The following is a 14,155-nucleotide window of genomic DNA, read 5'->3' as shown; positions in this document are numbered from 1 at the left end:
AAACCTTTTGGGACAAGGTTGACCTTTTGCTTCAGTCTCTTGCCATTTATGAAATACTGTGCTTCATGATGGGAGAAGTTAATATACATGAGTTCTACTAAAATATTGAGCTAAAATAATTTTGAGAAAATTTAAGTTGATTACAGTTTATACTGATAACAACTAACTTACACAGCAGTCTTAATTTTCCAGAATTGAAAATTGGTTTCAGGTTGATGTGAAATAAATGTTTTCACATAACTTTGCGTTTATTTATAACCGTTTGTTCCAGCTTCTGGTAAAGATTTGCAGTGGCCGTCAGTGGAGGTGTGGTGGGGCCCCAGCGTGTGGATGCCTCACCTTAGCTAACCTGCCTCTCGAAGTGTCCACGCGACCCCCAGTTTAGTCGTTTCACTGCTTCCTTATATAGTGTAGTGGCTTTTAAAGTAACTTCAGATAGTGGTTACTTGTGGACGTGCTACTCGTTGATGGATGCGGATATTATGACTGTTTCCTCTTGTATGAGATCATTCCTTTTACTTCTTTGCTCAGATGTAATTGAGATTGACCTCAAGAATGGTGAGTGGGTATTTTTAAATGTTTCTAAACCATACAACTTCTGAAAGCTAAGTATACCAAAATGTGGTGGTTTTTTTCCCCTTTAGATCTCCAGTGCCTATTGGATTTTTACCTTAAAAAGTTCATAGTGTGAAGTTTCTTACACTGTCGATGTAGATCCAGTACAATGATTCAGTAGCAGACCCTACAGATCAGGCAGCGGAGGAGCCTGGCCCTGAAGGATGAACGGAGAGGAGGAGTTCTTCGACGCCGTCACAGGTGAGCGGAGGGAGAGGCAAGTTCAGAGATTGTGTCGTGAGCACGAAGCCCTCGGACCCAGGCCTCAGACGTAGCCCCGGGACGTGAGGACGGCCCAGGAAAACCGTGTAGAGAGAGAGCTGACATGTCCCCAGGCACCAGCCTTCAGTAAAAGCATGTGTCCTATCCTAGATTTGGGGGAAAACATCAACTTTGGACCACTAAAGATAACAAGAAAGGGCAACTGTGTTTTAGTCTTTAAGAGTTGCTCTGGGGTGTAAATATTTTATTTGGATCCTAAGTGAGATGGTCAGCATTCTTATATTATTTATACTTAATGATGAAAAACGTATTGTTCTGTCTTATAACTGTATCGTGTTTTGCACTGCTTAAAGTCTACCAAAAAATAGTACATTTACCTGCTTTCACAGCAGCTCTTACTGTGTCAGCGTTCAGTTCTGTTTCGCTTTTCACACACCCCTGTGAGTGCTGGTACACAGCTCGGTGGGCAGAGTGCATGGCGGGGTGGCAGGGGGAGGAGAGGCCGGCTGGGTTGGTTCACATTTGCTTGGAACAACCCCTCCTCCTCCTGTTACCACCCGAGGGACAGGTGACCACAGGGGGCCCCAGACCTCACGTTCAAGGCGCCCCCCATCGTCTGCCCTGCACCCCCCTCGTCAGCAGGGGGAGCGTCACTTTGCTTTCTCTATCGAGGGGTCTTCCTGGTGGAGACGGACTTCAGGAGACTCTTCCAGCCCATGCCCCCCTCTCAGGTGTGGGAACATAGAAACAGCAGCTCTGAAGTATTACTGCCGCCGGGTTTGTCAGTGCTAACCCTCCCTAGGGCAGTCAGAGGGGCACTTCCGTAATCAGTGCCAGAAGGGCGTGGTGCCCAGCACGACAAAAGGCTCGTTCCTGGGCGCCGTTGCCGTCCCCGCTGCCTCCTGTCTCGAGGAGCCCTGTCCCCGCGCTCCCGGGTCTTCACCGGCCGTGCTTCTGCTGAGTGAAGGGTTGGAGCAGGTTGAGGGATGGGCGGCCTGAGATTATTGACTTATTCTTGTCCGAAGCCCAGGAGGAGCGGGCCCTGAGCTCATCGCTGTTTTCAAAGGCTGACCTGCTGAGTCATCTTATCTTGCGTGACCTCATAGCTGTTGTGGCCCTTGTAGACGTGTGTTCCTGGGAAGCGTGCTTGTCTGCTTAACCCGCATGCGCATCAGTAGTCTTTCGCAGTTGCATTCCCACCAAGCGGGGTGTTTGTCAGGGAGTCACGCCCTCGGGCCGCCTGGCCCTCACAGGCTGACCACGTCTGAGACCAAGTGGGCCCAGCCTCGGCGTGGGCTTCTCACCCGGGAGCCCCCTGGGAAGCTCCCTGTCACCTGGGACCAGTGTAACCGATACTCCGGAAGGTCTTTCCCCAGAGAGGGCTTGAACTGCATGGAGTGCGGTGTGTAGGTGACCCCATCCCTGCCTCTCCGCACGGCGGGACCTCTCCGCGTGTCCCTGAGATGCAGGCGGAAGAGGCAGATGTCTAGGTGAAAATAATTCCTCACCTCAGCCCTTTGGTTCCCAAGCAAATAACAGAAAGACGAAAAATGTGAAGCCTCCCAATGCAATGAAATACCCAGACAGTGACTACTTCCCTGTTTATAGAATCAGTCTTACTTTGTGACTCTAATTTAAAAAGTATTTAAACCCAGCAGTTATTAAATGAATGCCTTCAATAGGCAATTACTGGGGCTTCCGTGGTGGCACAGTGGTTAAGAATCCGCCCGCCAATGCAGTGGACACGGGTTCGAGCCCTTGGTCCGGGAAGATCCCACATGCCGCAGAGCAGCTAAGCCCGTGAGCCACAACTACTGAGCCCACAAGCCGCAACTACTGAAGCCTGCGCGCCTAGAGCCCGTGCTCCACAATAACAGAAGCCACCGCAGTGAGAAGCCCGCGCACCGCAACGAAGAGGAGCCCCCGCTCGCCACAGATAGAGAAAGCCCGTGCGCAGCAACGAAGACCCAACACAGCCAAAAATAAATAAATAAACAAATAAATAAATTTTAAAAAGATAGGCAATTACTTCCTACAAGAATCAGTACCTTTATGTATTTATTTTCAGCAGTTGTGGCTTGTGGGCTCAGTAGTTGTGGTGCACGGGCTTAGCTTCTCCGTGGCATGTGGGATCTTCCTGGACCAGGGCTCGAACCCGTGTCTCCTGCATTAGCGGGCGGATTCTTAACCACTGCGCCACCAGGGAAGCCCAAGAATCAGTACCTTTAAATTGAAAGGTTTTAAAGTACATGAAAAATATGTACAGATTAAGGGTTGTAAAAAGTCAGACTAACCTGTCAAAGGTGGGTATCTCTGAGTGATCAGATTACAGATGATTTCAACTTTCTCCTTTGCTTGTCTGTATTTTCTTTTTCTATAGTAAACATGTGTTGTATATTAAAATGTTTAAACTGTTACGTAGTGTTGGCTTCATCAGAGACAAGACTTCAATGCGCTTGTCAGGGAGGAACTGCCTTGTTTTCTTGGGCACACACCAGGGTTGTGATTTAAGCGAACTTTCTACTTGACACTGACCCAGAATCTCAGCCCTGAGGGAGGTCCTCGGAGATAGGGACACCTGTGCAGGGTAACACCAGGTCCATAGGACTGGGCATCCTTAAGCAGGGACTGCTTCAGGCTAAGTTTAGACTGGGGATTAGTAGATGTTGCTTTGGGGATAGTTAACAAAAACTAGAGGTGACAGGCTATTTCAGAAAGCATTGATTATTTAAGAGGTTCATTTTTTAAAAAATTAATTAATTTATTATTATTCTTGGCTGTGTGGGGCCTTCTTTGCTGCACGTGGGCTTTCTCTAGTTGTGGCGAGCGGGGGCTACTCTTCGTTTTGGTGCGTGGGCTTCTCGTTGCGGTGGCGTCTCTTGTTGTGGAGCACGGGCTCTAGGTACGTGGGCTTCAGTAGTTGTGGCTCACAGGCTCCAGAGCGCAGGCTCTGTAGTTGTGGCGCACAGGCTTAGCTGCTCTGCGGCATGTGGGATCTTCCCGGACCAGGGCTTGAACCTGTGTCCCCTGCATTGGCAGGCGGATTCTTAACCACTGCGCCACCAGGGAAGTCCAAGAGGTTCATTTTTAATATATCCTTTCAAGTTCATTGTGTAATAAATCTCAATACTACTATATTTTGTGCATCTGTCAATATAGAAGAATACGAAGGAAGGTTATTTTTGCGTTTCCTCAAGGAGGCTTATTAGCAGGTTTGTTTATGTTTTGTGTCTGGCCACAGTCACCGCCTGGCCTGTCACCCTGGGCCTCGCCTTCCTCTCGGAAATGAGGGGCTGTTGTGGGAGCCCTGAGCTCCCCGTGGGCTGCGCCCTCGCTGAAGTAGTCAAGGTCGTCGATAGTCAGTGGTCAGGAGCGCCCCGCCGCAGCTGGAAGGACGTGCCCTGGCAGCCACTGCTCCCGTCCGGGCTTGCCCTGGGGCAGAACTTGGGTATTTCAGTGGCTTGCACTGGCTGAGTTGAGAGGAAACACATGTTCCTTTTCCCTACAGCCACCGGTCGCTTTGGGAGAAAGCGTTCCCCATGCAGAAGGGGCACGGAGCACAGCCCAGGGTGGTGTTACTCTTACTCGGGGGATGGGACGGGCCAGGAGACCGCACGGCTGTATTTCACACAAGTCCTAATGGTTCACTCTCCCCGAGGTTTCCACGTACGTGGCGTGCCCTCCGCGTTCGCACCCGTCGTCTGCTGTTTCGGTTGCCGTTGGTCGGTTTGGTAGGTTCTGGCGGTGTGTTTGCGCGGTGCTCGGTCTTAGAAACGCCGCGGCAGGTTGTGTTTCAGGACGTGATGTGGAGCTTGACCGCAACTTGTGCAGAGGAGGAAGGGGTTGCAGCCTGAGTTAGGTGTGAACACCATAGAGGTGGCCGCCCCAGAGGGTACGGTCACTGACGACAACAGGGAAAACCTGTCCTGGTACCCGGGAGCCGCCCCCCCACGTAAGGACCTGGAGAGTGTGGCGTTGGTGGCAGGGTGGTGGCCTCATGCGGGGACCCCTGGGAGCGGTTCTCGTTCTCCGCCTCGACCTTTGGTTCTTGGGAAGCAGAGTTCATTACTCTGAACGTGTCAGTCAGAAGCACTTTCGAGCTTCAGGTGCCTGCTTGCAGTGTGAGAATTCTTAGAGGTAGGCTTTTCCATATTCCAAGTCCTGCAGAAGTTACCACTCTGCTTGTCTCGCACAGGCTTTGATTCTGATAACTCTTCTGGGGAATTTTCAGAGGCAAATCAGAGAGTCACTGGCGTGATTCATGTGGACACCAGCAAAAGTAATGGGATTGGAAAAGTTGGGGAGAGGCCTCCTCAAGAGAATGGAATTCAAAAGCACAGGTATGTCATCCCACACGGACGTTTTGGAGTCTCCCAGCGCGCCTGTCCTCGCCCCACGTCTGCAGCGGGCCCTGAGCTGGAGGAACATCCGTCCCATGTCACCTGGGCCCTGCCCCCTGGGTAGACCCAGGGCCCTGTTCAGCCAAAGATCCCGAGACCCACTGGCCCTCTGCGTGGCCCCTGGAGATCAGTGATGGCGCTTCCTCAGTGTGACCCCCGTCCGTAAGCGGACGGGCGGCCGTCCCTGCCCTGGGGTTGCTGGGGGACTGAGCTCCGTGGGCGCCCTAGCGTTGGCAGGGGGCCTGGCACAGAGCCAGAGGTCACTGGTATTAGACCCAACTGCTAGCTTCACGCAGAGCCGCCTGCGTTTGACGCGTCAACCTCTCACCCCGTGAGTGAGTTTCGGAGGGTTGTTCAGTGCAGCAGGACCGCAGTCCGTTCTCTCCCCACCAGCGCTGCATTCTCATGCAAGCAGATTCTGATGGCAATGAGCTAAGCCTTCACCAGCAGAAGGGGGGGCGTAGGCGGGACGGCCGTGAGTCAGGTGGGTGGAGGTGGCAGCCTCTGTCCTCCCCGCGCCGTTTGCGCTTCGGCTCCAGGGAGCCCAGCTTCACCCCAGATCTCTGCCCTGAGCTGGCACCCAGTGCCCACCTGGGGTCCCGGAGCTGTCAGAGCACCTCCTGCCTGCTCGTGTGGCCTGGACCTCTGCCGTCAGCGCCCCGCACCCTGTAGGCGGGAATCTGGCTCAGGCCGCCCTAGTGCCCGCCCCTCCCTCCCGTCTCCAGCCCCCGGCCTGACACGCTAGCCTCCGGACGGACGCGACGCGTCTTGGATGCTTTCACCCTGCCCGCTCCTGTCACGGCCCCCTCCCACCACTGCTGCTCCTGAATCCCCCAAGGAGGCACCTCTTCACTGCTCCGCCCCTCCTCCTTCCTTCCAGCCGTCTCAGAGGACAGGTCTGAGCGTGCGCCTGCCCCCTCGTAAACTCCCGGGCAAGGCGCACGTGGCCCCGAGTGCCGGGGACAGCGGCCCCTTTTCCTCTCTGCAGTGGCGGTTTGGGCTGTGAACAGTGAGGTTCTCCTCTTAGGATGAGGACCTGCGCCCTCGCCTCTCTCCAGGGGCGGCCCCTCCCGTGTCTGTGGTCCCCGCTGCTCGGGGTCCTCGGTGAACCTGGCCTGTCCCACGTCGGGGCTCTGTCTGCTCCACGCCCCTGGCCCCGGCCCTCTCCTCCACCTCCATCTCTTCAGCTCCTGCCTCCCCAGGGTCATCCTTGGACCCCTTTCCCACCCTCCACAGAGCCACGCTCCTTCCTTGTGGCTCCCTCACAGCGGGGCCTGTCCTGCCGTGGCCGCTCGGGACCCCAGACGAGAGCTGGCAGAGTGGAGCCTCGCGCTGGTTGCCGGCAGCCTGGCACGTGGTGCCTCATGAATGTTAGTTTTCTTTCCCATCTCGTCTCCCGCTGCCTTGCCCTCCTCTCCCACCTGCCCCCGACCCGGGCCCGTGGTCCCTGACCAAGTTGACTGTGAGCAGGGTCTCCTGTGCCCGGGGCTTCCCTGGCATCGGCGGGAAGACGCCTGAGGAGGAAGGTACCTCAGGAAAGACAAGCACAGGCTTCAGAGGGGTTTAAGAGCTGGTTTCTGAAAAGGTTTTCTCTTTCTTTTTTTTTTGGCCATGCTGCACGGCACGTGGGATCTTAGTTCCCCGACGAGGGATCGAACCCGTGCCCCCTGCACTGGGAGCGCGGAGTCCTAACCACTGGGCCGCCAGGGAAGCCCCTGAAGAGCTTTTCGTAATGCAGTTCCCTCTTGGGGTCCTCTTGGCTCCACCTCCGTCTGTGGCCCTGCTGCTGCCCCAGGCCGCTGGCACACAGCTGCCCAGGGGGACACAGTGACCTGTCTCCCCAGCTCCGTGGAGGAAAGTCGCCTGTGTGGCCATGATTGCTTCCTAGGAGGCCCTCCAAAGATCGATGCAGAAAGCTTTCTTTGGGACTTCAGCAGCAGTCTGGTCCTTTTTTTCTCTGCAGGCGTGCCAGCATAGAGAAATGCTAATGCTTGGAAAGATTAAAGGAAGACACGGTCATTGAGCAAAACCATCAGTCATAAGTGACTCTCACATTGGTTGAATAAATACATGTCACTCTGGTTACCCCTTTACAGGACATCGTTGCCTGCTCCAATGTTTACCAGAAGTGATTTCAGCGTGTGGAGTATATTGAAAAAGTGCATTGGCTTGGTAAGTTCAGATGGACTCGTTTTGAAGTGTGAATCTTACACATTTTTAATTCCTGTGAATTTATTGCACTACTGGTAGTTTAAGAAGATGCACTCTGCATAGTTATAAACAGCATGATGTAAACATAATAAAACAGGAAAGGAACAAATACAGGAGGAGAAGAGGTGAACAAAAGCTAAAGTATTAATAGACAGTAGGAGACCCATTCTGTAGGTTAATCTCTTGACATAAGGAGCTTCAGATGGGTTTACACTTACCTTGGTGTTTCGTGATGTGCTGTAGCCAGCTGGCTTTGGATAATCCTCGTGAACTGGGGGGCTTTGGTGGGGTTCCTGGCCCACACACCAAGGGACCGAGGCTCTATGTCCCCCAGCCCACCCACCCTGGGCTGCAGGCAGAGTAACAGGAAAAATAGTTGGATACTTAGTGTCCAGAAGTCGTAGGCCTTTCCTTTTATGGCCTCTCCTGACTGTGAGAGTCGGAGCTGGTCCTCCTCAGGAGGGGAGAGCGCTGTCTCGAGCAGGCTGCAGCGCGCCCAGCCGCGGCCACGTCTGGTGCCTCGTACGCGGGCTACGTGAGCTACAAAAAATGACTTCACTGCTTCTCGGATGGTCTTCAGCCCAGTCTTCTAATGCATTTATTTTTTGCCCGTATCCATTTCAGTTCTTTTTTCCCAGAGGGGACTTCATCTTTTTTTTTTGAAATAACTTGAGACTGACAGAAAGTTACGGAAGAGTCACAGGATAGCGAGTCTTTTACCCTTCACCCAGCCTTCTGTAATGACAGCATCTCACATGAGAACCACGGCACTCACACTGGGGCGTTACTGTTAACAGCAGCACGTACCTGACTGGGCTTTCCCCAGTTTTTCCACCGATGACCGTTTTTTTTGTTTTAATTTATTTATTTTTACTTATTTTATTTTTGGCTGTGTTGGGTCTTTGTTGCTGCACGCAGGCTTTCTCCCTTTGCGACGAGCGGTGGCTTCTCTTGTTGCGGAGCATGGGCTCTAGGTGCAAGGGCTTCAGTAGTTGTGGCGCAGGGGCTCAGTAGCTGTGGCATGCTGGCTCTAGAGCTCAGGGCTTAGTTACCCTGTGGCATGTGGGGTCTTCCCGGACCAGGGCTCTAACCCGTGTCGCCTGCATTGGCAGGTGGATTCTTAACCACTGCGCCACCAGGGAAGCCCCCACTGATGACCTTTTATTAGAGGATGGTGTGTAGAAACCGAGACCTGCGTGCTGCCAGGGTGTCACTGCTCCAGGCCTCTCAGCAGACAGGGCTGGAAAACCTAAGAGTGCACACTGACCCCTGCTTGCTCACACGCGTGTATCTACACATCTGTGATCTTTTAAAGTGACATGTTCAGGATTGTTTTCTTTTAGCACTCTCCTCTCCTACGTTTTCGACTGTGTGCACAATTCAGGTCTTCAGAAAAGTGTCTGTCTGGGGGTGTGACGAACTCAACAAGCCACTCGGTCTTGACTCTTCAGAGGTCTAAAACCAAAAGCCTCTTTTCACAGAGTGACATCATTGCACTGTGTTCCCCAAGGAGCTGGCCGTAGGCTGGATTCCGAGTAAGGCTGGATGTAACACTGGGGGTGGTTGGGTCGCACCGCCCCACTTCACAGCATCCGTCCGCTGTCCCCCGTGAGATACTCACCTCTCCGGATGCACCTCCAGGGAGGTGACACACCTCTCTTCACTGCCCATCAGCTCATTGAACCAGCCACGGACTGGTGAACACGACAGTTCCCGACAGAGGTAGCCAGAATCTCATGAAGACCCCTGCCCATCACCAGCCCTCACCACTGCCAGTCAGGGCTAATCATGCGTCCTCCGCCCCTCCACCGCTCCCCTCCTCCCCTGGTATTTTGAAGCAAATTCCAAACACCTTTTCATTTGTGAACATGTCTTATGTATCACTAAAGGATAAGGATTCTTTTTAAACACAACCACAATACTATTATCCTACTTTTGAAAGTAACATAATTCTTTAACATCATCAAATACCCACTCTGTGTTCAAATTTCCAGTCGTCTGAGCGTGGCTCTCCTGTGTGTGTTTTGCAGTCTGTGTGTGGGACTCGTTTGGGTCCTTCCATCGCAAGACCTTTCTGTTGCTCTTCGTCTGAATTTAAGAACTGCTGGCGCTTGGTGCCCAGACCCATTAGCTCATCAGGAGTCGCAAATCGGAGCCAAGCTGATAACGATTGCCCTTCTTTCGTTACCTGGAATATTTCTGTGATGAGGAAGTCCCCTCCTCTACTGTGAATGTGGTTTGCATAAGACAGTCGGGATCAGTGAGTGATTCTCTATCCAGGTGTTCGCATGATGTCTTTGGTTCCCTGGCAGCATAACTGGTCTGACCAAGCAGCCCACGGGGTTGGCCCTGTGCTGCGTCCAGGCACACGTGTCCGTCTCTGGCTGTGAGAGCCTCTTCACACCGGCCCGCACTCCTTTACAAAAGATGCCCCCACTCCTCCTGTACCTTTATTGTCCAGGGAGAGAGAGAGCTCAGGACCAGGGCTGGGCCCGGGGGAGGCTAGTGGATTGGTCTTGTTTCTAGGTCTTTTCAGGGGAGAGAGTTAGGAGCTGTGTTTTGATTTGTTTCAACGATGCTTCAAATTCCAGGCCACAGGATTTATCTAACCTCTTCTGTCTTCTGTCTGTGTCTCTCTTCCGCCACCTCAACAGTCCCAGTTTTTCACGACACAGGAGATGAGGGATTTAGCGCAGCATGTAGCTTGTGACCCGCTGCTGCGCCCACACACGTGCGGCTCAGGAGAGCCCGTCTGTGGCATTTGTCGTTCTTGCCCCGAGGGTGACTCTTCAGTCCCTGTGCTTTAGCACCTCTGGGTCATTGTGCCCCCAGGGAGGTTGTGTGGGTTCATTTGTTTTGTTTTGTTTATGGTGTTTAGAGATGGCTTTTCTAAATTTAATTTTGGTTTAAAATTGTAAGTCCAGAGTCGCATCTCTCAGACGAGGTGTGTTCCAAGCGTCTAGCCTCCGGTCCCCGTGCCCTCCCTGCAGTCTGGAGGTGACCATCAGGACACGCTCTGGTCCCTCTTGCCACGTGTGAGAACGCTGGCTGCGTGGCCTCCTCCCGTTCTTCAGATAGACGGTCGGCTCCTCTCCGCCTGTTTCCGCTCCACAGTGTAGCCGCGCGGGCAGAGCTGCTTCTTATTCTTTTGGTCACCGCGCCGTGCTGCCCCACAGTTGACTGACTGTGGCCCTGTGGTTGGACGTTTGCGTTGTTTCTGGCCTTTTGCTGCGTATTTGCTGGAGGAGCTGTGGGTTAGGCTCCTGCACGTGGGGCCGCCGGACCAAAGGCTGAGCGGGGGGCGTGGCTGGGTCCCCTCCTCTCCGGAGGCTGCCGCATTTTGCATTCCCACCGGCAGGTGTGGGTGGCCTGGTTCCCCCCAGCCTTGCCAACAGGCGGGGGTCAGAGGTTTGGGGGTTTGCCACTTGAGTTGGGTGTGCAGTGGACTCTCCATGTGCTTTCATTTCCTTTCTCCTGACGTGAGCGAGGCCAGCATCTTTGCTGGCTTTGGGCCGGCAGCGTTTCTTTCCCTCCCCTCCCCTCCCCCCCATCTTCTCTCCCCTCCCCTCCCCTCCCCCATCTCCTCCTCCCTCCCCGTCCTGTCCAGCCCTGCTCCTCCCTTGACAGAGCCGTCCTGCGCTGCTCAGCCGTGCTTCTGGGAAGGGCCTCCACTGGAGCCCCCTGCCTAGATGCCGGCTCCCTCGGTGGCCCCCGCAGCATGCGTCCCTGAGCGCCTTCCTGGCCTCGCCTCGCACCGGGGCTGCACACCTGCTCTGCCTGCACGGTACCTGAGAGCGGGCCGTGGTAGGGGGTCTCACTTGGCAGGCCGAGGAGTTTCCAAGTCACCCTGGGATGACGGGTTGGAACGATGCTTTGGGACCGTGGAGCTGGAGGTGGCACGGGGCACAACACAGGAGCGGGGTCGTCACTGGAGCTGGCAGCCTGGGAGCGCCCGCAGGCTCATGTGCCATGAGCGTGGTGCCCGTGGGCAGGTGGGCAGCGGCTCTGTCTCCCAGGCTGGGCTCCCGCAGGGCCTCTCCAGTCTCGACCTGCGCAGGCGGCTGCGGCTCCAAGGGAGTGACGCTCGGAGCAGGGGCTGGTGCGGGGGCGCTGGTGTCTGGGCAGAGCCGCCGGTAGCGGTAGCGGTGGCGGTAACGGGTCCTCACCGGCTCCCCCTAGGAGCTGTCCAAGATCACGATGCCCATCGCCTTCAACGAGCCTCTGAGTTTCCTGCAGCGGATCACGGAGTATATGGAGCACGTGTACCTCGTCCACAAAGCCTCCTGCCAGCCCCAGCCCCTGGAAAGGATGCAGGTGGGCGGCGGGCCCCTCTCGGGGGGAGGGCCAGGCTGGGTGCAGCCTGGCTGGGTGCAGACCGTAGCTTTTAATGAACGTGACGCCATCGGATTGGCCGTGTGGCGGCAGGGACCCGGGCACCTCAGCAGTGGGACACCTGGGAGAAGGGCCAGCGCAGCTCGCACGGATGTTGGGGTGCTGTCCTGCCCAAAGGCCGAGGCACTTGTCCCGGGCACGTTCTGCGCGGGCGTGGTCTCGGCTGCCTGGTGGTCGGGGCTGCAGGGCTGTAGCGGGTGGCAGCGCCGGCCCTCGGCTCCTCTTGGGCCCTTTCAGCACCATCACCCCACGTGAGTGTGTGTGTGTGTGCGTGTGCGCGTGTGTGTGCACGTGTGTGTGACAGACAGGGCCTGCGAGGCAGGCCCGGGCTGGGAGTGGAAGGCGGCAGAGTTCCTGCTTTCTGTGGCTGTGAGGAAGTGGCGGGTGATAAGCAGTATTTCCCCGGAAGTTCTGCGGTTTCAAACGTGTTACAAGTGGGAGACTGAAAAGGCACCCAGGAGCGAGTGAGTGGGACGCCCTCACCGCCCCGGCTCCCGCATCCTGATGGACAGCCGCCCCTCACCAGCCTGTGGTTGTTTCCAGTCTGTAGCGGCCTTTGCGGTTTCGGCTGTGGCTTCCCAGTGGGAGAGGACCGGCAAGCCATTCAATCCACTCTTGGGGGAAACATACGAGTTAACCAGGTAAGGGGACAGGCCCTCGTGACCGTCTCGTGCGTGAGGTTCTTCTGGCGACGGACAAGGGTGATTGCTTGTCCAGCATGGATTTCTCCAGGCTGATTGAATTGAGGGGTTTACTGCAGGCGGGAAGATGGTGCACGTACGAGAGCTGTTGTGTTAATGACATAACAGAAGCCTGGTGAAAAAACCGAGTTGAGAACGGAAGAACGCGTTAGGTTCAGGAATGGAGCGGGGGTGCCCGGGAGCGGGCAGCACGGGGTGTCGGATTGCTGGGTGCTCGTGTTTGGGCATTTCTGCGAGGTGTGGTTTAATTTGCAGCATCTTTATAAAACCAGTGGCGTGTTATGTGACCGATGCATCTTGGATTCAAAGAACCACACACTCCTGGTTCTTGGGTCCTTTATTGCATATGTGTTATTAATGGTTGAGTTTTTCCAATGGTGAGTAAATGATGGTGGGATTTGGGGATGTTGGACAGCTTAGAATGGGCACTCTTCAGGTTTGTAGGGTGTAAGCGTGTGGGCGGGGATATGTGTATCTGCACGGGTTTCCGACCATTTGGGGAGGAATTGTCATCTTAGGGATGCGGGCGGCCTGCACACCTGCACACACGTCACCTCCCAGGTTGGGAAAGCAAGATTCATGTCAGTTTCAAATTCCACTGTTTCTGGCTCGCCCTGGATGTCTCAGCAGCGGCCCCTTCTCCACACGCTGCTGGAGTGGGAATTCCCCCTGGGGTTTTAGTGTGGCTTAGAGGTCGGCTGGCACTGACCTGTGGTGGAGAAGCCGTTCTCCACATCTCATTGCCCTTGAGAAAGCTGGACGAGTTGGGAGAAAGCGTGATGTGTGCTGCCGGGGGGCTTTGTAAATGACAGGGGTTCAGCAGGTGACCTTGGGCTACGGCATCTCACAGCCAGCGGGGCCATAAGGCACAGCCCTTTCCTTTTAGAAGCGAGGAAGCTGAGGCCCAGGCAAGGGAAAGGCTTGCCCCGAGGGTCACTCTTAAGGGGACATTTTTGTCTTGAATTCACATAGAGTTTCCTCCTTTCTTAGATGTTTCTCTCGAGCAAAAGCTCCCTCCCTCCGGTTAGTTTGCTTTAGTCCAGGGTTCGAGATTCTGACCTTATGTAGCTGTCAGATTATTAGCATTTTTGTTTATTAAAAGCATCATCGAAATACCTGAAAAGAGAAATCAAAGCGTAATATGATAAAAGTTACAGACGAAGGAAAGTAAGCAGATGGATTAAAAGCATACGAACCCCCCAAGACGCTGAATATAGAGTGACACCCCTAACTGTTCATCTTTTTCATGAACGTAGTTCAGGGGTTGAATTAAAGTTTCACAGGCTGTTGGGAAACACTGACATTCTCTCTTAACTTGTGTGTCGGACCTTAACTTCCAGGTCACGCTTGCGGTGTCTGCCGCGTGCCACACGTGTGAGACGGAGCCGTCTTCCTGTTTAGGGGGCAACATAACTAAGCCTGGCCATTCACCAGTGTCTTTTCATCCTTAGAGATTGCTCGTGGATAACTAAAAATAACACTTTCTTTTCTTAGACAAGTATTCATTTTGTAAATTACATACCTTGGTAGGCAACCTTTTTCAAATCTAATTTTTCAACTTTCCTTCCTCTGTAATGATTGGAAATTCTGATTCCAGTTAAGTTAGTAATTATG

The 14,155-nt window shown here is 54.3% G+C and overlaps 1 protein-coding gene across 4 annotated transcripts in view; it reads left to right on the top strand.

The window, feature by feature from the left end:
- OSBPL2 (oxysterol binding protein like 2) overlaps nt 1–14,155 on the top strand; it is a 42,019-nt gene that overhangs the window by 16,733 nt on the left and 11,131 nt on the right. The window contains exons 2-6 of one of the 4 annotated variants that reach the window (XM_059896981.1): nt 645–816; nt 5,069–5,177; nt 7,334–7,409; nt 11,628–11,762; nt 12,384–12,481. In XM_059896981.1, the coding sequence (XP_059752964.1) occupies nt 780–816; nt 5,069–5,177; nt 7,334–7,409; nt 11,628–11,762; nt 12,384–12,481 (455 nt within the window). In that variant the 5' untranslated portion in view covers nt 645–779. Of the gene's footprint in view, nt 1–644; nt 817–5,032; nt 5,178–7,333; nt 7,410–11,627; nt 11,763–12,383; nt 12,482–14,155 lie in introns of all 4 variants that reach the window. The other 3 variants (XM_059896980.1, XM_059896982.1, XM_059896983.1) reach the window with 3 other exon arrangements.

The sequence above is a fragment of the Balaenoptera ricei genome, chromosome 15 (genome assembly GCF_028023285.1).
Source record: "Balaenoptera ricei isolate mBalRic1 chromosome 15, mBalRic1.hap2, whole genome shotgun sequence".
NCBI classification, from domain to species: domain Eukaryota; kingdom Metazoa; phylum Chordata; class Mammalia; order Artiodactyla; family Balaenopteridae; genus Balaenoptera; species Balaenoptera ricei.
The sequence above is the reverse complement of the archived record's forward strand: the minus strand, read 5'-3'. Positions and strand labels throughout refer to the sequence as shown.